Source organism: Stigmatopora argus, chromosome 15 (genome assembly GCF_051989625.1).
Source record: "Stigmatopora argus isolate UIUO_Sarg chromosome 15, RoL_Sarg_1.0, whole genome shotgun sequence".
NCBI lineage: Eukaryota > Metazoa > Chordata > Actinopteri > Syngnathiformes > Syngnathidae > Stigmatopora > Stigmatopora argus.
Genome location: NC_135401.1, coordinates 10,690,112 through 10,713,224, shown reverse-complemented (window position 1 = coordinate 10,713,224; position 23,113 = coordinate 10,690,112). Strand labels below are relative to the sequence as shown.

Here is a 23,113-nt window from a genome sequence, read left to right as displayed (position 1 = left end):
AGCGTGAGATCAATTCCCGCTCGGTGGCAGTATGAGTCCGAATGGTTGTTGGTCTCTCTGTGTGCCCTATGGCTGACTGGTGACTAGTCTAGGGTGTAGTCTACCTTTTGCCCAAAGCCAGCTGGGATAGGCCCTGCAACAGGGATGATGAATGAATGATACTGCTACATGGTTTCATCAGCGATACCTGACAACATTTAAAGTGAAGGTAACGTCTGATGTGAGCATTACAGGAATTGATTATTGTGAGTATAGTTCATATGAAGCACAGTTAAGACTCAGTTGATGTACTAGGTTTGGACACAACACAATCTTTGTTTTGTAATATTATGGGTAAATCGGATGTTATCAAACTTAACATGTCCACTCTGTAATGGTAAAATATTAATTTGACTGACAAATGATTTAGTCAGCCCAGTAAATACGTTCTGTTGACAAGTGAGAACCTTAATGTGTTCATAAAATGCTAAAATCAGAAAAGCGGTTCACTTTGTTAGTATTCTCAGGTATTTTGCAGATTGCATGCACATTACCTGCTTGGAGTTTGAGAGTTTGTCCCATATCTATTTTTAGTTGATGTGAAGAAACCCATTAATACAGGGGCCTGTTCACATTTTATTATACCCACCGTTGCCTGAATGCCTAATTTATGAACAGCTTGACTTGATGAGTGTTGATAGAGGTAAAGTTTTGCAAGTGAAAAACACATTTGAGATATTTTTTTTTTACATTTTTTTCTCTTTCCACAACTAGTATTTTGGATATGTGCCACATCATTTCAGCTAGGACAAATGACGTCACGCCATGTCCATCCATTCATGTCTTTAAGGGTTGGGATTGTTATTACAGATATGTATCATTGATTTGCATATATCTGTGGATGTACACTTCGATTCTGACAAGTATATGTTAAAAATGTCTTTCATGTCCATAACTTGCCAAACATTTCCCACCGGCTACGTTCCTGTGACTCACCAAAGCCCGTAAGGAAACCACGCCCCCTAGCAGTGACGTCTTATGGGCAAATACACCACAAATTAACTCCTGCAGATAAACTAAGGCACTGGCGGAGATAAGGCAGATCTATAAACATAAACTACGAGCAGTGAGTATTCTAATCCACTTTACTGTCTGCCATAAATGAAATGCATGTTTGTTTACCTTCGCGTCCGCGACTGCGATTCTTCTTCAGGGTCCCCTTTGACGTTCGAAAAGCACCGTGGGTTTCAAATCCAGTATCAACAACATTGGTGTCATTTGTCATGGCGAATACCCCCCCGAACACTTTATCGCCCCTCGCCCGGGCTCTGTCCCACCATAAACTGGACGGGATCGAATCCAACGAGGTGGTCTCACCTCGAAATTCCCAGGTCCATCCATGCCGAAGGAGACAGCTAACGAGCTGTGGGTCACTCGATGCTGCCGAGTTGGCCACCTCACCGAGTGGGAACGAAGCGAGCGTCTTGGTCATCAACACTGGAGGCACCATTGGGATGACTCTTCTGGACAATGGTAGCTATGGGTCACAAACAACTAGATATTAACACCATGTTTGCGTGTCAAGGTCAAGCTGTTAGCACATCTAGTAGCCTTCTTTTAGCTGCCCGGTTTTGTCATGTGTCCTGTCCCACAGTCAAGTGAGTGATTCAAGGACTTTTGCTGAATACACTAAATAAATCACTTATTTCATATTTTATTCTTGGCATTTTGAAATAGAAACTAAAACTACAATCAAATATATACTAAATAAAGATAGAAATAAACATGCATAATAACAGAACACTGTCACAGTCATAATAAGACGATAATTACATAGGTCGGCCTCACAGTTCTGGGGTTCTGGGTTCAAATCCGGATCGGTCCACCTGTGTTGAGTTTGCATGTTCAACCCTGTGTGGGCTTTCTCAAGGGACTCTGGTTTCATTCAAGGTAGTCAGCTGGGATAGGCTCCGGCACCCCCGGCATCCCCAGACCCTAGTGTGGATAAAGTGGTTCAGAAAATGAATGAAGGAATGAACTTTACAGTTTCTTCTTTATTTTGTTGCTGTGTGGAAATCACAAGATACAAAGTTTTAAATAACACAAAATAGCCATTCATTATTTGGTATCACATATTTGCTGTTAAAACCGCTTAGGATTCAATTATATCACAGGTGTACTATATTCATTGACATATTCCACCCATCACTTTTTCCCTTCATTGCTCACACAGGATGTAATTAATGGTGGCTGACTATTTGTTAATTTGCATCTATTTACTTCAATGACGAACAACTTGGAGGAGTAGATGGTATAATACGAATAAATAGGAGTTGTTTATAAAGACAATAAACTATAAACTGATATAAGAGTTGACAAACACAGCCATGTTTCAATGAATAATTTAATGTTGACAATATAGATGATTAATATCTTCGCAAATATTACACTGGTCCTCTGGCAAAGAAAGTTTTATTTTTCTCAAGGGCAACTGTGTAAGACAACAGTTTACATTTGGTTGAGTCAGTTGTCAGCTTGACTAAAGTGAATTTTGTTAGGACTTTTTTGTTTGTTAGGACTTTATATTATCTCAGGAAATGTAAGAGAATTTCAGTATGAAAAATGCAATCCAATTCCAACTGAGTACTTCATATCAAACTACAAGTAAAACTGATCAAATTTGATTTATGTCTTTTAAAGTCATATGGTTTTAAGTTGAGAGAGCTATGAGACAGTGTTTCAATTATGAATGTTGTTTGTCAGTGTTTACTCTTTCACTGGAGGCTTTGTAGTTATCATTTATCTTATTTGATCCAGGTATTGTAGATTGAATGAAGATATACTATCGTCCATTGAAGTCCATATGAATTATCATGTGGTTTTGCTGTAATAGTTTTAAGCCCATGTGGTTTGTGACATCCAAAGGGCTAACTATTCTCATGTGCCTATCAGCTGTCACTCATTTCAACATCACGTTAAACGTGTTTTCAATTCACATGATCCACTAGAGTGCAGTATGACACCACCCGATGCCAGAAAATACCCAGACATCTACTCAGAAATGGCATACTGTAATTAGTTTTGTTTATATTTTTACCCCACAGTTCTTGCACCAAAAGAAAACGCTTTTGTGCAGATATTGCGCAAATTGCCCATCCTCCATGATGAAATGTATGCACAGCAGACCAACATGTATGAATACTATGGATCCGACTCCACCTTAGTCCTACCGTAAGTGTACCCACCGTCTGATCCAAGAACTGCAACTTTTATTGTAAATCAACTATGTAATGCATGATAGAAAAGTCAATAACTTCAAATTCTTACCTAAAACAAGACCACAATTTGTTTGTGTGTATTCAATGGCCTTTGCTTAATTAATTAGTACACTATGCACACATTTCATCGCAAGAAATTTAGATTTTTTTTGGGGCCAAATTTTTTACACAAACATTTCCAACATTAGAATAAAAAACATTTGCTTTAATAAAATCATATAATGTCAATAATGATCAATGTTTTGTGTTTCAATCCAAATAGATGTATTGTTACACCCCTAATAATAACCAACTTATGAAATAATGCTTTTATACTGTGGTGTTTTTATGTTCTCAGGTCTTGGGAAAAATATGTCTAAAAATAATTTTAGACATGGTCCACTCGGTGTCGCTCGCAGTGGTATTTAATTCACGAGTAACTTGAGTCACAAGCCCCACCTCTATAAAAATCAAAGCAGCACATTTGTGACAAAAATGGATACACGGTATTGAAAATAAATTCACGAACTAACCACTTCTTGTTCCTTTTACAGACGTCTACAGTAAACATCAAATGTTGTTAAATTGTAAGTGTCCATTATGATCAGTGTTTTGTAACAAGGTCTTTGCTAAAACTATTAGTATTCTCTTGACCTAGATTAAAGTTGTATTATAACAAATTATACCCTCGATATCACTTGCAGTTTGTATTGAAACAGTTTGACATTGAGGTTGTGATCATGTTTACTTTTTCGCTGATAAAATATAAGTGCCCCAGGAAGATGAGTATAGGAACTGTGTAGATTTTCATGGCCCATGAAACCACTTGCCAGCATTTTTACACAAGTTTTCTGTGTGGAGCTGCGATCAAACGTGGATATGCAATGTTTATTTTGCCTGGGCCAGATGAATATTGATTTTATGGGATTTATTCATGACTTTTGTTACTCTGACAGGATGCCCACCCCTCATTCTGACCCACAGTTCCACAGGTGCTGTATATCTTGTTGCCTTGTGTTTGCCTGCACTGCCCTTGCAAGTGGAAGGGTGGCTGCACCCTATGTAAATGTCCAAACAAAATGACATGCTTGTCTGATAGAATGTGCATGGCAAGTTGGCAACCGTCAGTTACACTACAGACTACGTTGAATCATGCTTACATGTTAAACTGTAGATTTTTAAACCTAATTTTGAATATATTTCCCTCGATTCCATGCAGTCCACTACAACCAAAGCACACACAGGTTGCTTCATGACGTCAATTTTAATCAACTGTATATTATGTACAAAAATATATTCTTTTATTCCGTTTTTGTGAAGTTGTTATTTAGTAAAATCCAGTGGGATTGCATGTTTTATTGAAGTACAGTAGAAATAAAATAAAAAAAATGTTCTGTATACATGCGCTCAGTTTTGGACTAACTAACATTATCTAATATAAAAACCATATTAACATGAATTCACAGGCACGCTTTATTTACATTTCCTGTAAATTTGCCACTAGCTGTTGAGCATGAACTTATGTGTGAATTGATAGCAGTGTTTGAACTAACCGTTTGCTCAAATGGAAATCTAATGGGAGTGTTGCTGGGAATCCTAGTGCAAGTGCCTGGAAACACCCTTGTGTTGCGACCCTTGTGAGGATAAGAAAATGAATGAATTATTATTCTACCATTAGTGGGCTGCACCTCAGGTTACACTGTAGGTAGTATAGAAGATGGATGAAGCATACCATGAGTGTAATTCTAGTCATGACAAATGGTTGTATGCATTTGAGGCTAATTAGAAGACTTCATTCGGTGGACTAAGACTTACCTCTTCGTCCACCTGGTGTTCCAGTCATCCAGTCTTCATGTAACATATAATCGGCCGGCCCATGCAGGCTGTGCTTTCCTAATAAGGGAGTCTAAGGAAAATGAGTATGCCATGTTTTTCTTGAATATGGTGTCGTAGGTAGGGACCACCCGCTGCTTGAATTTAATTCCACTTTTAAAGGTTACATTAATATGCATACTGTATATGCATTCCTCACCCCCAACACTGCAACCAAAATGACTCCCTGAATAATATAGCCAATCATCTACTTTATGCCATACTAGCCTCACAGCGTGAAGCTTTCCCTGTGGTTAAGAAAAAGGGCTAATTTCCTGATCTTCCCTCATCACAGGGTCTTACTTTTTACAACCTTTAATTCAAGTTTTGATTCCCTGCTGCGTGGTCTCCATTAAATAGTTTCTGCCGCTTCATAAAGCCACTATATTGAATACAATGTAACAAGTGCTTAATTCCTTTTGTGTGACAAAGTTCACAGTCAAAACAATCAACTTCTATACATCCCTGTGTTTTAAATGGTTGGAGTAAACTGCAACTGTTGTGACTAACATTAATATTTATCATTTGGTTCTCATTGAACAGCGGTTGATTAAAGATGAGTGTGCATTAATAAAATACTTTCTGTTTCAGGTTAAGCAAAAACAAGAAGAGGATAATCTACACTGTTATTGAGTACAGTCCTTTGCTGGACTCTGCTAATATGACCCCAAATGACTGGGGAATAATTGGAAAGGACATTGAGGTAATATCCTCTAAATTGTCCCTAGGTATGAGTGTGAGCATGACTGGTTGTTCGTCTCGTGGTGGCCTCCGATTGGCTGGCAACCAATTCAGGGTGTCCCATGGCTGCTGTGCATAGTTGGCTGGGATAGGCTCCAACGCTTCCGCGACACTTGTGCGGATAAGCGGTACGGAAATGAATAAATGAAAAAAAAAAAATCCCTATCACTTTAGTTTTTTTTTTAAACAAGACACTTGCATGTTTTACTTTTGCCTAATTATGAATTGTATTTAACTAATTTTATATATAATGTATTTTATTTTACAGAAAAACTATGAACGCTATGATGGTTTCGTGATCCTTCACGGCACAGACACAATGGCCTATACGGCCTCCGCATTGTCCTTTATGTGTGAACATTTGGGGAAGCCCATCGTCCTCACCGGGTCACAGGTAAAAGGAATTAAACCCCCACATAGAACACGTAAACATTTTAAATAAAACAAATATGGTCCCTTCCTTACCCATTTTTGCATCTCAGGTGCCAATCTATGAGATGAGGAATGATGGGAGAGACAACCTGCTGGGGGCACTGTTGATTGCTGGTCAGTTTGTCATCCCAGAGGTCAGCCTTTTGGGACAACTGACTTGTTTCTTTTTTTTGCTAATGTATAACTTTCATGATGTTCTGATATGAAACGATAAAATATACATAAGAAAATCAAATCATCCCATGAGCTCATTTGTCATGGAGGCATAAAATATTTTATTGTTATTAAGATTGTTCATTAGGTGTAGGCTGCGCTGGCATGCAGTGTACTGCTTGTCTGATGAGTATGTTTCTTAGTGACTTGTTTCGCAATACTGAAGAACAATTAACCAGACAGGATGATCGTTTACTTTGTTATCTTGAAGTGCATGGTTCAAGTGCAACAAATTCCATTCTTTATCCACCAATAATGTTGACAAAATATTATTGTTCCTTTGTTCATCGAATACTCTCTATTTTTAATATCCCATTAAGGGTATGTGCTTACATACAAATTCCAATGTAGTGTATTGAATAAAATGTATCACTTGCATCTCTTCAGGTGTGCTTGTATTTCTACAACAAGCTCTATAGAGGAAACCGTGTGACTAAAGTGGATGCTGGGAGTTTTAATGCATTTTCATCCCCTAATTTGGCTCCCCTTGCCACTGCAGAGGTTGATATTGCAAGTATGCAAGCCGCACAATGGACTCGTCTCATGTATGAAGAAAATATCAGATAACATTTATCTTTTCTGTCACTATTTCCTGCAGTTAACTGGGACACTGTGTGGAGGGCAAATACCACAGTAAAGTTTCAAGTCTCCACTGAGCTCAACAGGAATGTCGGCCTGCTGAGGCTCTTCCCAGGAATAACTGCTGCTACTGTAAGTGTACCTGTAAATCCTAAAATGGGTAACCAACTGCTACATTCATCTACAGTTTTAAAACCTGTATCTAAGATTGCTAATTTTCTCATATAAATTGGTCTGCCACCACCTGATGGTAGTGGTTCCCTTGCCTGACTTTGGTGCAGGCAGACGCTGGTGGCGTTATGATTGTAAATGTGAATAGTCATCTGTCTGTCTGTGTGCCATACGACTGACAGGCGACCTGTCTAGGGTTTATTTGAATAATTTCCACTGAAATACCATTTATTTTTCTTAATTAGTATTTTTTTCTCACAGTTACCCTTATTTAGGGACCCGCTGTGCATTATGAATTAGCTACAGAACCAGTATAAATCCAGGATATAGTCATCTGCAATTTGAATGTACTAGTGCTTATTTTTCTTCATTATTCTTATTATTCAAAACTCACACTGCAAAATCTCTAAATTCATCCATTTTTATGGGTGGACACAGAAGTACCACAAAAGTACTGTAGTCTTGCCTCTAGCCCCAAGACACAAAAGCAGATGTACTGACAGATATTGAAAAGGATACCTTGTTATGTTTTATCCTCAGGGAATAAAACTGTTGATCCTTTACTAGTTTTATCTAGAGAATATAGTTGAACAAGTCATGTGTTGAGAAGAAACTTGAACCAATGTCACATTCCACCCACCAAGGCCAAATCCCATTCTGCCTCATTGGTTCATGTATAAACTATTAATGATTCATACAGAACAAAGTTGACAAACTATCTAGACACTCTTATTTGCAATAGCTGCAATAAAATTACGTTAACTTTACTTTAATTGTGCAATTATCCCACTTGGTACTTTCCTTCCTGTTTGTGTAAACTTCTTTAGAGCTCAGCCCAGAGACATATAGGATGGCGTTATGAGCCATGACCAATCACCCAGTAAAGAGGAAGGCTTGGCATTGATAGTGAAGCGTTTAGCTGCAGCTTGCGTTTCGGAGGCCTCCAGGAGGGCGACTTTACTGTCTCAATCTGCTCCTCCAGCCCAGTGCAACCATCAAGGCTTTCACGCAGCCTTTCAGCTTTTTTTACGAGGCATCGTTTCGAGACTATTGTGTGCGTCGCCGTGTCGGCACTACTAGAGCTTCATTGCTAATCTGCGCCAAGAATTTCTTGTCAAAGTGCTTATGGCATCAAAAAGTAACCACTTTTACTGACCCCTTCATCTCATATTTTGTGCTAACCGCCTTGCACTTGGCAAGTGACTTTACGCTCGCGCTCGCCTTGAGATTAATCTCTCTCCTTGGAGACACCGCCATCATCTGCTCTTCTCATCGTATGCCATAGCCAATGATGTGGCACATGGCCTCCCACCGACTGGAATATTTGCAGGGTCTCCAGCAGATGGGCTTTTAGGGCCATGAATGTGTCTGGGCGTTAGAGATGAATAATCTGCATTCAAGAGATTTCCCTTGCATTTGTGTATGACATTTTTTTAATGCACTCATTTCTCTGTTTAGGTGAGGGCATTCCTGCAGCCACCCATGGAGGGAGTGGTTCTAGAAACGTATGGCAGTGGAAACGGCCCGGATAACCGCCCTGACCTGTTAGAGGAGTTTAAGAAAGCCACTGACTATGGTGTAATCATCATCAACTGCACGCAATGTCTTAGGGGGACAGTGTCTACATCATACGCTACTGGCAAGGTTGACCCCTAATAACCATCAAATAATTATTGATTATGTCATATTTTGGTCCTCAATTAAAACTATTTCACAATTTAGGTATTAACAGATGCTGGCTTGGTATCTGGAGGTGACATGACTCCAGAGGCAGCCCTTTCTAAGCTGTCCTATGTGTTGGCAAAGAGAGATCTAGGAATAGAAGCCAAGAAAAAGGTTGGTGGCTACATCAACAGGCAACAGCATTACTAACAGTAAAATAACAACCAAAGAGGAAATGTAAATGTGCTAATGTGCTTGCATGTAGATGATGAGCCAGAACCTGCGAGGTGAGATGACTGCTGACTTGGCCGGAGCCAAGTTTACTCTAAGTGACAGTCGATTCATCCAGGTTGTCGCCAAGTCTTTGAGCATTAGCTGCAAAGAGGTGAGAAATGCCCAAGTACAAAATCCCTACATTTCATGTTCTCTATACATTCATAATATAACTTGCTTTTACTTACTTTAATTAATTACTTTAGCACTGATACAGTAGTTTTCCAACAGCCAATCACGTCCATTGAGGAAAAAAAAGCTTTTGTATTGGCAGGACTCTGCTATAGGAAGGACTTTTTGGGGGGTTAACAATGTTTCAAAATGAAGGATTCTAAGGAAAGCAATTAACTTGTGACTGGCTGGCAAGCTGACAACAGCCTTGATTAGTTATAATTTCTTAAGAATTAACTCGAGTGACAATCAAAAATGGAGGAAAAAAACGTATTACTAACCCTCCTCGTTCTTCAGAAATGTTAAAAATGTTTAAAGTATGTTATGCTTCAACGTAAGTGCTTCTGTTAAAATACACAGAGGGATTTTTTTTTTCAGTCCAAGCAAATTGGACTGAAAACTTAAAGGGTTTGCAATACTGAATTTTAAAAAGACATAACAATATACAACATTAGAAATTTTGAAAAACACTAGGAAACCGTTAATTCAGTAACTAGAACTTGAATACTCATTTGCTTTTATTGTACTAACACAAAAATAAATTGGGGATGTCTTTTGGAATACATTGTCGTCATTTACCAACAGTCATTTTACGAAGGAAGCAGTGTTTTAAATAAATATTTAATAACAAAGCCCCATAAGGGAGTTTAATATCCAAATTTATGGTGTCCATAGGAACTGGAGGCCATACGTGATGCTCTGACACCCTCGCTGGCATGTGCAGCCACGAAGATTGGTGACATCGAGACTCTACAAACCCTAAAAGACATGGCAAGTCATAACATAATGTGCAACACACGTTCACATTGTTGAGCACCGCTGCCCGTTGTACATTCTACAGTTAATTGATTGCCGGGCAATAAACTTAAAGCACTGCGTGAACTTGCCCATGTCCTTTTTCTTGCCATGGTTCAGGGGAGTAATTTGTGTCTGAGCGACTATGATGGACGGACCCCTCTGCACATCGCTGCCTGCGAGGGAAACCTTAATATGGTGCAATACCTGCTGACGGTTGGCGCCACGGTTTATGCAAAAGATCGCTATGGAGACACACCTCTGTGCAATGCCGTGCGCTTCAGGTATCCAAAGGACATGCTTTCATCTGAATGGTTCCTATTGTTGTCAATCAAAGATTCTGAGTGGGAGCTGAGAAGCAAAGGGAGTAGCAAAGGTTAATACATGATTCAAGTAATTTAGGTTAATTGTCTTATATGGCCTGTCCAGACTGTTTATTAATATCCTTGTCATTTGCCGACATTGCCCCAAATATTTATCAAGTGTATTAGTTTTACTCCTTTTCTTTCATTTATACTGGCCTCAGGGAGAAAACCTATGTATCGGAGGTGTGTGTGCCAAATGACTGTTGTCCTATTTTAACGGTCGTCACGTCATGCAGCAACATGTTACCTCTGATTATCAAGAGAGGCTCTGCTGCATGGCTTCACTTCCTTTTCTACATTCCATGTCTTCTCTTTCTGCTACTATATCTGACAGCCCTTTTGTCTACACTCAGTCTAAATAGTATTTTACCCAAATTAAAATGTCAAGGCCATTTAAAGAGGCAGGTGTGAACTTGAAAGCACAGCCTCAGAACCAGTCCCGCAGCCTGATGTCGGTTTCAAAGTTCATTAAGAACATAATGGCTGCAGATCTGCATAGTTTGAACTGATGAACAGACAATTGGCCGGCACAGTCCAATGATGAAATCTCTTTGTAGGTGTTGTTGATTATCTGTACAGTGCAGTTGCCGTTCTGGTGATTCCTGTGTGGGCGGTTAGGGAAGATGCGGGCGACAAAGCTGTTCTTACATGTCACCATTAACCTGTTGTTCTGACTACAGTATATAGACCTTAAAAAGAACTCTTTATTAACTGCTTCACTTATTAGTGCCTTCCTGATGATAACACGGATTGTCACGTTCTTTCACATAGGCACAAAGATGTTGTCAAGCTCCTGAGGAAAACGGGAGCCCACTTCTCCCGAGATAAATTGGAGGAAGCAGGAACAGAACTGTGCAGGTTTCTGTGTAGCTTTCATACTCAAACACACACATACACACACACAACAACGCATATTACATATTTAACACAAACCCAACCTGTTTTACGGTACTGACGTAAACCTGAGGAATGCTCCCTGACAGGGTGGCATTGGGACTCTGGAGACATGTCATATTTTCTCCAACTCCTACTTTATGCTAAAATTATTGTTGATTTCTTCTATAAAATAAACCCAAAACATTGCAGAGCAAGGCAACACTCATTTAACACCTCAAATTTTTGCCACGTTTTGAAAACAATATTGGTTATGTCCGCAATGACACTTGTTCTGGTGTTGATCTTTTAGCCTGGTAGTCAGTGGTGACCTGGAAGGCCTGGAAATATGGAGCCTTGCTGGAGCTGATCTGAATAAACCAGGCTATGATGGGCAGACAGCAATTGACTTGGTGGGTGAAATGAGTATTATATATTTCGCTCAAATAAATCTCTTAAAATGTATGTTTGTTTGTTTGTTTTTTTGTACAGGCCACCACTGTCGGGAAACCAGAAGTGATGAACTTTATACTGCAGACTCTAAGCAAAAAAATGAAGGTTAGCCCTGTTTTAAAAATTGTAAAATCTCCTGGTTACTCTCCAATAATTGTCTCATCAAATTACACCTGTCTGCTTGATTTCAGACAGAATTTTCCGAATGTAGTGAATATGAGGAATGTGATGAGGAGGTAAATTAAATGTACTCTAGTGTACTTGTGTGATTAGCAGAGTGAATGTTGCTCATCCATTTGGCATGAGAACCATCAAGTATGGGTTTGGATTAGAGTTTTCCGATTTACCATCGTTACCTATTTACCTCTGGTGTTCAGAAGCACTTGATCAGAGGAGGAAAAACAGGTTAACACTTAACACAACACTTAATGTGGCATGGCACTCGCATTCAAAGCCACCATGTGAGATTTGAAAAATCAAGAATGAAAAAGATTGACTTGTTTGTTTAAAAAAATCTAGAAAGAAGATTTGTTCCATGTAAAAACTATATTCAAAATGTCTGTACAGTTGACACAAACAAATAAAATCGCATGAAAAAGCATGTATAAAAAAAGGAAAAAAAACTAATTCAATGAAAATCCCATATATGTATTGAAAATTGAAAATGACCTTGTCAAATTCTATAACCAATCCTAACTTGAATGGTTTTGGCATGGTTGTTTTATGTTTGTCACAATTCAAACTGCAGTTTATTTTTTTGGTTGTGACTCAAATTTTGTTGTCTTAGCACTTTGTACCAAATTTTAAACCAAGAGTTTGCTTTTTGTTGTGCATTCTTGGATGGCTAGATTTCTAACATTTGAAAAGGCACTACAAAAGACTGTAAACTGTAATAAATCTACTTCTATGTTTTCAAATAGGTGTATAAAAAGAAGTAAAACATATTTACTTCTTTTTGGAAAAGCTTGTTACAACAGTGAATTAAAAAAACTTAAAAACTGAAGCAGCAAATCAAGCTTGCTGTAATAAATAGACATCATTCTATCCTTTGAATGCTATCGGCCATAAAATTCCTGAGGTAGTGCAGTATAGAGGTCAGATTTATAAAGTAGATTTTTAAATCACATATCTAGTGATAATATTCATAGAAATTCCATGTTTTACATATGGCCTTGCAGCGCAGTTCAAAATGTTTTGATTTTTTATCTCAGCTGGTTGTTCAATGGTAATTCCTTGGTTTCCTGGTTCCTGGGTAATTCAGTTTTGTTTTACATTCCGAAAATATGCCAATGATAAGTTCATAGATTACTCTAAATTTGCATGAGTGTGATTGTGACATGAAAAATCCAGGTTGTAGAAAATTAATCTATGCATGCCTGAAGAACAACTTTTATGTTATGTACATGTGATGATCTTGGGTGCTTTTAAAATTTATTGGTTGAATTTTATGGTGTACTAATGTCATTTTAGTACACATTTTGACCCACATTTTGTTAATAAGCAATGGACATTTTCTACCATCATGGTCTGCTTACTGCATGGGATTTTTTAGGGTCTTCAATTCACCTGACATGGTATTGGATTGTGGGAAGAATAAGTAGTACACAGGCACAGCAAAATCATGTAAACTACATAGAGAAAAGCCGCAGTTGATGTTTGAATCATGGATTTCAAAAAGTGAGACATGTTTTCCCCAGATCCACATTTTCCACACCACCACACTCTAATTGAATGTGCAAAGTACTACTCTAGATAGTGACTTAAATTGCAGTTTCCATGTCTTGTATACCAGATCATCTGAATGTTTGCTGAGTTGTGTTTTAATGGCGTTTCCGGTATTATTTGTGTGCTTCATGTAAAGGACTCACAAATACTTCACACAGTACAAAATCTCCTTCCCATTTCCTGCTTGGTTGATTTCATCTTTATTTTTCTTTCTTCTTGCAACAGAACGGTGGCGTGATCGACTTCACTGCCGCACCTGCAGAAGCGTGAGGTCCAGCCGTCCACTAACACCTTCAACACTAAAGCACAAGCTTTTTTGAAGCCACCATTGATTACAGTGACTACCGTCCAAGTGTGTTTGATCCGTAACACAGTTTTGACTGTGCATCACAGTGGAATGTTAGCACAAATTGCATACAAATATTTGATGTTGCTTTAAATCGAAATATGAGGGTAGACACTGTACATGATAAGATTGTGGTGGATGAACCAAATGCTGTTATAGTCAAAACTGCCAGTGTGATATAGTATGATTACTGTGACTTCAGCATTGTAATCAAGTACAGGGGTTTTTATGTTTTGATACTGAATTTTATGTTTGATAAAGAACATTTTTGCGATGGGAGCATTTTCCTTAGTTGAATACTTCCAAGTGTTCTGCTTGAAGAACACGTGTTAGAAAACTGTGACTATAGACTGATCCAGCCTGTTTCTCAGCCCACCGTCGAGCTGGAAGAGCGGCATAGCTCTTTCTCGCACTCTTGCTGAAACGGAAATAACAATTTCAGTTGCATTCTGGTTTCTGTGATCTTTGCAATGTATTTTATTCTTGTTTAGCGTGTTTTTGTCTTCCTTTGTCTTGTTCACCTTACCCCTTTATTTGTTATACTTAAGCAATGAATTCATTGAACATATGCCATTCAATTAATTGTTTGAGAAAGGGAAAATGTTTTAGCCATTTTAAAATTTTCATGTTTTGCTGCTGATTTTTTTGTGATGCCGTCTGTGATCCTTGTTGAAAAAGGAAGAGAAATAAATTCAATTGTATAAAGCCAATCTTGTAATTGCTACAAACACCCTCAAATATCCCATATTAAATGATGCGAAATACATTGCTTTATGTAATGTTTTAAAGTTGTATTTAGGAATAACTCAAATACAAATGATTTACTTTTAAATTATTGTATTATTTTCAGTCGAGACAGTCAACTAAGAGAAATTCACTGTTTTGGATATAATGGTATGGTCTTTGTTCAAATAAATTTTGATTTTGACAGAGATTATATTTTAATGTATATGATTAGTTGTATGATTGTTGGTTTATTTAAAAATTAAAATCATTTAGAAAAAAAAAATGCAATTGTTTTTAATAATTAAAGTAATTAAACTACTGCATTATAATAATTCATTTGAAATTTATCAGTTACAGGTTTCATACCTTAAACATTAAATTTTGTAAATGGTGACTCCTTGATTCCTAATGGATTAATCGACCAATAAAAAAACCCTAAACATTTATTTTAAAAAAAATCTTGAAAAAATAAAAAATAGCACTACAAAATCATTGCCAGCTCTTCTTTTGCTTTAGTATTGGCATTTCTATAGAAAGTGTCCATAAACTTTGTACATATCAAAAAACAGTTTTCTTTAATTGTTTCTATCGTTTCTCTGATACCTTTAAAAAGAAATAGTGAAAAAAATCCCATGATTGTACTTTTTTGTGGGTGAGTCAGAAAGTGTCCATTTGACTAAAGGTTAAGTAACCTAATACGCTTCCTAAAAAGAAAGATTCAACTAAATAAATAGATTAAATTGTCTTATCTTGATTGTGACTTATTTTGTATGGGCGGCTGCCCGGTCGTCGTGCCTACTTCTTAAAACCCAGCTCATCCGGTCGGACCAGCATGGGCCTCATTCCTACCTGAATGAAACTTGTTTGAAACAAGCCCCAAATCATCATATATAAAGACGGTGGCACTTCAGTTGACACAGTGTAAGCTGTGGTGACAGAAAGGTAAGAAAGAGCAATGCATGGAGGCACCTCATCCTCTACAAGGTAATGCCACTTGTCATAGTCAGGGAATTGCTGCTTTTTTAAAACCTATTTTTGTAGAAAGACCTTTTTCAGGAAGAGAATCCGGGATTTTGAACATGATTGTGGTCTCCCTGATTGAGTGGTTCTCGACAGTTCAACAGTTCTTTGAAGAAATTGTGAAATGTTTAGGACCACTTGACCAGTCAGACATTTGCTGCTGAGATGCAACAATGGACTTCGCAAGGCTCATTTTTGATGATTTTTTAAACTATGTCTGTTATTTTCTGTCCTCTATTTATGCCTCTTTATGCTTTGAAAACAAATAGACATTTAATAACTACAGGAGACTCTTTAAATACAAAAGGAAAAGCCAGATTCATTCTGTTCACTCTGCTGGCACACGGCCAGCGGTTATTGGCTTTATAGCTCCGCTCGTATTTTCTGTGTTTATTGTTGCTGTGATTAAAGCTCCTGATTAAAGCAACTCATAAACACAATTTGTCTCTGTTGAGTCACTGCTGTGGAGGTGAACAGACAACTTATATGGACAGTTGCCGTCAAGGGACATTCGTTGCTGTGGAAACACATAAAACGTGACTGACGCCCAAGATGATGGTAAACCACTGTGGATGGTGGCTAGATTACAAATAGCAAGAAAAAGTTATGCTCATTCTTTTAGGTGGCATCAATCACATCAAATAGTTTCTTCTATAAGAGTGGTGAGACTAGTAAGTGTAAGTTTAAGCAAAATATTAGGTTTTTAGGATAATTCTTGCTCCAAAATGATTTAATGTGCATGATAGATCAGCAGAAAAAAACGACTTTATTTTTGTTTTTTGCAATTGGTCCTTGTGAAAAAAGATTTATTTTGTATACATTTTGATGAATGTCAAAAAGTATGTAAAATAAATTTGGTCTTTTAATGGCATCACATGAGATTCATAAATCTTTGCCGCTTATCTTTACGAGAGTCACGAAGATGCAAAAGCCTATCCCTATGGAGGATGAGGCATAAATGTTAAATGTATTCATTTTTATTATTATTAAATAATAACTTAAATTTACATTTACTCTAGAATATTTATTTGAGCTAGAGTTCACCTTGAATAACGTTGAGTTGACTTTAATTTTTACATAAAATTCTTACATGCACCTTAAAATGAGAATTTGGGAGTAGTTTTTAGTCGTAACAAAAGGAATTTCCTGGATTCCCTGGGTATTTTGTCTTCAGCTCACATTAAAAACTCATGTTTCCATATCACCTACTACGACTACTCATATAAAGAAGCTTTATATAACGTGGATTCGTGGATGTAGTTCTACAGGTGAATAAGTGCTTCTTTAAATTTGGGAAATAGCACCCTCTTTTGGGAACATCATTATCCACCAGTGCTAGTTGGCTTATCACCCCATTCTTCATGACAAAAACCTGCATGAATATTTCAGAATCCCTTTCCGAGCAATAAAAAAAATAAATTAATTTAAGTTATTGTAATGTTTTATGCCCTGATATCTTGTCATCTTGAGTAAAACTTAGTTGAATTGGTGACATATATTTTAGGGTGAAAGTTTCATTTTGTCTGAAAGCCGTATAATAGTCTCTTTATGAAAATATACTTGGAGCAGTGTTACGTTCTTTAAATTCAGATCCGTCTATTGAGGAACCTAAATCAGACAATCTTGCAACTGAATCCAAATGCCCTTTTCCCAAAGAAGACTACATGCATCATTCATGAATGCACAGAGCGCCCATAATCCTCCATGTCTGCTTTTTCTTTGATGCCCTCCATGTGGCAGAACTATCAATATTTGCTAAACGTTCTCTCAAAGCCTTGTCCGTGCACGCACCGTCGCAGGTCTCACAAGCACGCCAAAGACATAAGAGAGGCCTTAATGAGATGCCCCGAGCCATTTCCCTGTACGTGCACAAGGCAGCAGATGTAGCAGCTCAAGTCCCGAGGGATATCCTCCATGGAATTTCATCAGCGAAGACCCCACCCAGACCTCCTCATTGAGAGTGGAGTGACGGACGTGGTAAATCATCTTTACTATGGATTGCAATTATCGGCCTAGTGACATGCCTTGCCTCCACTCCCTCGCAAACAAGTGTGTACTCCTGCCTGTCACACAGAACCATGCTGGTTGTTGCGGCAATAATTGATTCCACCCCAAGACATCAATTACTCACCGCCCTTGTTGATGTTGAGTGAAAATGCAAATCGTCACATGATCATCTTTTAGCTACAGCGGCAATGGTCCAAATGTGATGACATAGTTACCTAGTAATTGCATGAGATCACGGACACCTATGATTTGATTTTGTTGGGCTACTATATACGGCACGTGTCAAAGTGGCGGCCCGGGGGCCAAATCTGGCCCACCGCATCATTTTGTGTGGCCCGGGAAAGTAAATCATGAGTGCCGATTTTCTGTTTTAGGATCAAATTAAAATGAAGAGTATATTAAATTTCCTGATTTTCCTCCTTTTAAATCAATAATTGTAATTTTTTAATCATTTTTTTCTGTATTTAGTTCAAAATCATTTTGTAAAATCTAAAAATATATTAAAAAAAGTTGAAATAAACATTGTTTTAGATCTATAAAAAATGAATATTCAGGGCTTTTAATTTTAAGCAGATGGAAAATGAATGAATAAAAGCTTTGAAGCATCCAAATGTCTGCAAATGATTAGTTGCAGGCAAATTTGATGGCTGGAAAATGGGATGTTCAATAAATACAATTGTATACTGTGGAGATACTACCTAATATTATGTATAATACAACAACTAATCCGGTGCATTATGAGAGTTTTCTGCCTGCAATTCCCAGTTGCTCTGGAAATGGAGCAGGAGGGGCTGTAGACTAAATCAAGAATCCTTCGTATTATCTCAAATTTATTTTGTTCAGACAGACGCTTATTACTAAGAATCATGCTGTGCCCAAAGCCAGACCAGAACTGGGAAGAAATGCGAATGGTTAATGGAGATATTTTGATGTGCTTTCCATTCACTGTCAGCATTGCAAACCCACAATTCCTTGGAGTGTGATTTTGTTCTTTGCACATGTTATCTAGGCTAATGGAACGTTGTAACTTGAACAAATTATGGGGGGAATTAAAATTCCCTTGAGGGAGACAATTAAAGTATCTTCTACTGTAATATATATGAACATATCATAAATACAGACACTTCGAAGTAATGAAGTGTAATCCTTTTGGTAAGCCGTTCTCTTGGAATGGTTTTATGTATCATTTCAAACATGTCAGCAATTTAATATCATCAACTCTTGTTTTTTTTACAGACAATATTTCTGTCTGAAACCACAAAATGCCTCTTATTCTTGCTTTAAAAAAAATCTGTGCTGGTATTCATGTGGGCCGGACCATTTTAGATATAATATCTAGATTTGTTTTAATAAATGGATTAAAAGAACTGGATTAAAAGCCCTGAATATTCCATTTTTTATAGATCTAAAACAATGTTTATGTTAGCTTTTTATATATATTTTTAGATTTTACAAAATGATTTTTTAACTAAAAACACAGAAAAAAATGATTAAAAAGTTACAATTATTGATTTAAAAGGGGGGAAACCAGGAAATTTAATATATATCTATACTCTTCATTTTAATTTGAACCTAAAACAGAAAGTCGGCAATCATGATTTACTTTCCCGGGCCACAAAAATGATGCAGCGGGCCAGATTTGGCCCCCGGGCCGCCACTTTGACACATGTGGTCTAATGGTTTCACTGGATGAGAGCAATTTACACCCAACAGCCTCAACCATTTAATCTGTGTGATAACAAGACACAAGCCTGAAATGTTGAAGTGAAGGATATTCATTGAATATTGATTCACAATCACGAGGTCTTATTGACTTTCAGTTGCAGTATTCAAATGAACAGAGGTCATACTAAAGTTTTATTGTTGAAAGCGAACATTCCGAGGCAGTAATGCTGATTAGGTTGATTGCAAGCTGCAGGACTGGATATTAAAATCAACATGAATCCAATCAGCTCTAGTTTATCACTGCATTTCAAACACATCATGAAGTAAAATCATTGATGCCACCTTGCAATACATCAGTATAATATATGCAGCAGGTTATACAGTGAATCCTGTAGGAGTATTAATGGAAATATAGCACCGTTTAAAAAAGTCCAGATGAGGTCATTTGTGAGCATACAGACAGACTGTGGGTCTCGCTGTGCATGTTATGAGGAATATCACAGGGACATGTCGTTAGTGATAATCGCCCAGAATGTCATGGTTATACATCTTGGCGTTGGGAGCACTCAATGTAGTGAGTAGCGAGGGAGTGAGTGGAGAGCAAGGAGGGAGAGAAAGAGAGAGACGGGTAGAGTTAAAGGGGAGGGTGATGAGAAGGCAAGGGAGCAAAGAGGAGCAGAGGGTACTCATGTCCTAGAAGTATTCCAGTGGATGGAGAGAAGCTCACAAGGATTGTATGTCTTGACTTCATGGAATTCTGAGAGAGTATTATGTGCGAGCTCTCTGGATTCCCGGATTAAAAATAGCATGTGGAGTATTTTTCTTCTTTTTGGTAGGACCCATGCACCTTTTAGTTTAGATGGCTATAGGAATACTATAAGACGAGTGGGATATAACTGTAGGTGACATTTGAAGCCCCGCATGGCTTCACCAAATTTACCGGGCTCTGCCGGAGGGGGCAAGCCCGAGCCAGGCATCATCGACCTAGGTACCATCTTCGTTGACTCCGACATTATCTTTGGATTCACCAGTCACCTACTAAAAAGGAAAAAGAAGGTAAGAAGACTTTGAGTTGGTGACTGTAATTTAGGTAATAATGTACTAAGCAAGTGGTACTTTAAGACTTTACAATCTCAAACTTATAGCATTTAAATAAATATTTTAAATAAATATCTAAATAATTTTTGAAACATTTTCTTTGCAGTGTGTGTCATTCTAGAAAAAAACCTTGATGTTAAAGTATATTAGAAAAAGAAAATAGTGTTCTGAGTAGAAACGAGTAGAAAAGACTCATTGCAATTGTATTTGCATCTTTACACCAACTTAAACACAAATGGATAAGCTAATGATAACTTTAAACTATTGAGTAAATGTACTTAAATGTGTTTTAAAAATTCCCATCATTTATTTAAAATCAATAGAGATTGAAATTTTATAAAAAATAAAGTATCACCACCTTACGAAAGCCAATTAAGAGAACTAGGGTCTTTTTCGATGTTTCATGAGGCCACCGTCAATTACGTCATTCACATTATGAAAAATTTAAAGTTTACTAATGAAATATTTAACCTCTTCCCTTCACATCACTGCTTCTGTGAGAGACATTATCACTGTTCGCCAAATGGTGGCGCCAGAGTGACGTCTAATTGGTGCGTTCAGCTGCCTGACACTTTTCAAGCATTCAAGTAGGGAAAGTTTGCTTTGGATAGCTTTAACAAACAAATATATAAAATATACATTAAAAATAACTACAAAATAATAACAGTTGAACGTACTGTACTCTAATAAACTGAAATACAAAAAATCAAAATCAACAGATGTCCTTTTCCCATGTTTTTATTGTTTTACATCCACAAGTTGTCTCAATACATGAATGAGGAGACGTCTGTGAGCACATTGGAAAAAAAAAACAATCAGCACTGCTAATTTTAATCTGTGGTTAAAACAAATGAGGCGACAACATTTTAATGTTTATTTTAGGGCCCTGTGCTTTCACGGATAGTTGTTCAACAGTAGACCTCCCATTCCAGCATGATGCTCCCTCCTCTCTCGCCCCACTAAACACGCTCGTGGCCTCCCCACGCACAAGTGCCCATCACCAGATGACAGGGCACCATCAACTCATCTCCGCATCAGATATGACTGACAGACATAAACATTAACTCTACTTATTTGAAGTCTTAAAGGTGTATTACCTTAAAAATCCTTATAATGTATGCAATCGGGGACGCGCAGCTCGCTACTGACAAAGAATGGCATGCAAGTGTAAGTGTTAAAAACGTAAAATTTGGTCGTAAATTTGCTCGAAACGTTGTCAACACGGGGTTAAATTGTTTCATTTGCTGTGACAGGTGAAAGTAATAAAAACGTATCTTTTTTTTTCGTGTTAAAGTTGGAGGGATGTCCGACCGGGGAGTCTCCGGTCACCCCCAGGAAGAGGCTCCTCTCGGCGGAGGACGAGCGGTGCAGCAGCCGGCCGGCCCCCGAGGGCGCTGGCTCTGTTTGCATGGCAGAAACGGAGGAAAAAGGCAGCTTTTGTCACTCTTGCCAGAAGAAAGTGTCTGAGTTGAGGAAGCTTGCATTGGCTCTGGCTGATCCACACTCATCAAAGGTAGGTTTTGTTACTCTTTGGTTAAATGTTTTGATTTTGGAGTGTGCTATAGTATGTTAATGTTTCATTCATTTTTTTGTACTTGCTCGTCTCTACTAAGTCATTAAATTAATTCTTAATAATTGCTTGATTGTCAGAAAGATTTCTATTCATTATGCTGGTCATATTTTGGAATTAGACCAATGCAAAGTAGAATAACTGAGGTTTCATTGTCAGCTGATTGCAGAATTGATGCAGAGTGACTAGGCATGGGCATATTGGTTGATAATCAAACCAAAGACTCATTTTTACATGTTGTTCCAAAAACAATAGTTAAAAAAAATCATCCGAAATTCAAATATGATCAACGTTTTTGTGTGTAGCATGTTACTAAAAAGTACAAAAGCCATACACTTTGCCTCATTATCCCACAGTAAAAAGCCCAAAAGTTAGGGTTCGCAACTAGAGTTGGCATAAGATACAATTTTAGAGTGTGCAAAGCTTACATATAGCAGCATATTCAAACAAAGCATTGTTGAATATGTTTGAAGAAGCGAGTGTGCTGCAGTAATACTGTTTTACAATGATGGATTTCTTGAAAACACAATAAAATGGATTTTAATGTGTAGCATCAAAAATGTGATTTATAGTTATAGTACATTGTATACATTTTGAACTCCCCCATTAAAGTAAAGTCGTATATCAATATCAGCACTGTCGAGTTGAAACCTGAGTCCAAATTTGTTCATTTCAATTTTTTTCAAATCCATTGAATGATTTTTTTAAACCATGCTTACTTAACCTCAAAAAATGAACTTGGGTGCCAAATTGGAAAGATTTGTAGACTTAAAAAATTCTGCCATTGTTCAGCCCAACAATGCATATCTCTTTATTTTGCTGTTGAGTGTAAGCAAGGGACGAAGTGGGGCTTGAACTAAACCCCAGCCACTTACTTTGTAGACTGGGGAGGAAGTTGTGTCCTAGTCGACCTCCACCGTGCATTGAAAGGGTTCCTGTATGGCACATTTCCCACCACAGTTAAATATAGGCTGTTGTTGTGACGGGCTGTTCTTGCCCCGTGGCATGGTCTGCCTTTTGTTGTCCCATTTTAGTGAAGTAGTCTCAAAAGTCAGATTGGGTTACAGCTCTTCAAGGTTCTCCCTCCAAATCCCATAGCAGCTAATGCTCATAGTGGAGC

General features: G+C 37.7%; 2 protein-coding genes across 3 annotated transcripts in view; both read left to right on the top strand.

Annotated features, from left to right (window-relative positions):
- Positions 1-943: 943 nt before the first annotated feature.
- Positions 944-14,612, top strand: aspg (asparaginase homolog (S. cerevisiae)). 2 transcript variants are annotated; one of them, XM_077620698.1, is made up of 18 exons: positions 944-1,105; positions 1,193-1,512; positions 3,084-3,210; positions 5,700-5,811; positions 6,118-6,243; positions 6,332-6,415; positions 6,882-7,008; positions 7,093-7,205; positions 8,703-8,888; positions 8,967-9,080; positions 9,172-9,291; positions 10,026-10,121; positions 10,266-10,429; positions 11,282-11,368; positions 11,697-11,796; positions 11,876-11,941; positions 12,028-12,072; positions 13,787-14,612. In XM_077620698.1, the coding sequence occupies exons 2-18, from the start codon at positions 1,263-1,265 to the stop codon at positions 13,829-13,831; spliced, it is 1,962 nt and encodes a 653-aa protein (XP_077476824.1). In that variant the 5' UTR covers positions 944-1,105; positions 1,193-1,262; the 3' UTR covers positions 13,832-14,612. The 2 variants fall into 2 exon arrangements, with proteins under 2 accessions (XP_077476824.1, XP_077476825.1); XM_077620699.1 differs by lacking the exon at positions 12,028-12,072 and having other exon boundaries at positions 946-1,105.
- Positions 14,613-20,048: 5,436 nt separating this feature from the next.
- Positions 20,049-23,113, top strand: part of kif26ab (kinesin family member 26Ab) — a 59,953-nt gene continuing 56,888 nt past the window's right edge. The window contains exons 1-2 of the mRNA XM_077621030.1: positions 20,049-20,381; positions 21,718-21,936. Of these exons, the coding sequence (XP_077477156.1) occupies positions 20,247-20,381; positions 21,718-21,936 (354 nt within the window). The 5' untranslated portion in view covers positions 20,049-20,246. The remainder of the gene's footprint in view (positions 20,382-21,717; positions 21,937-23,113) is intronic.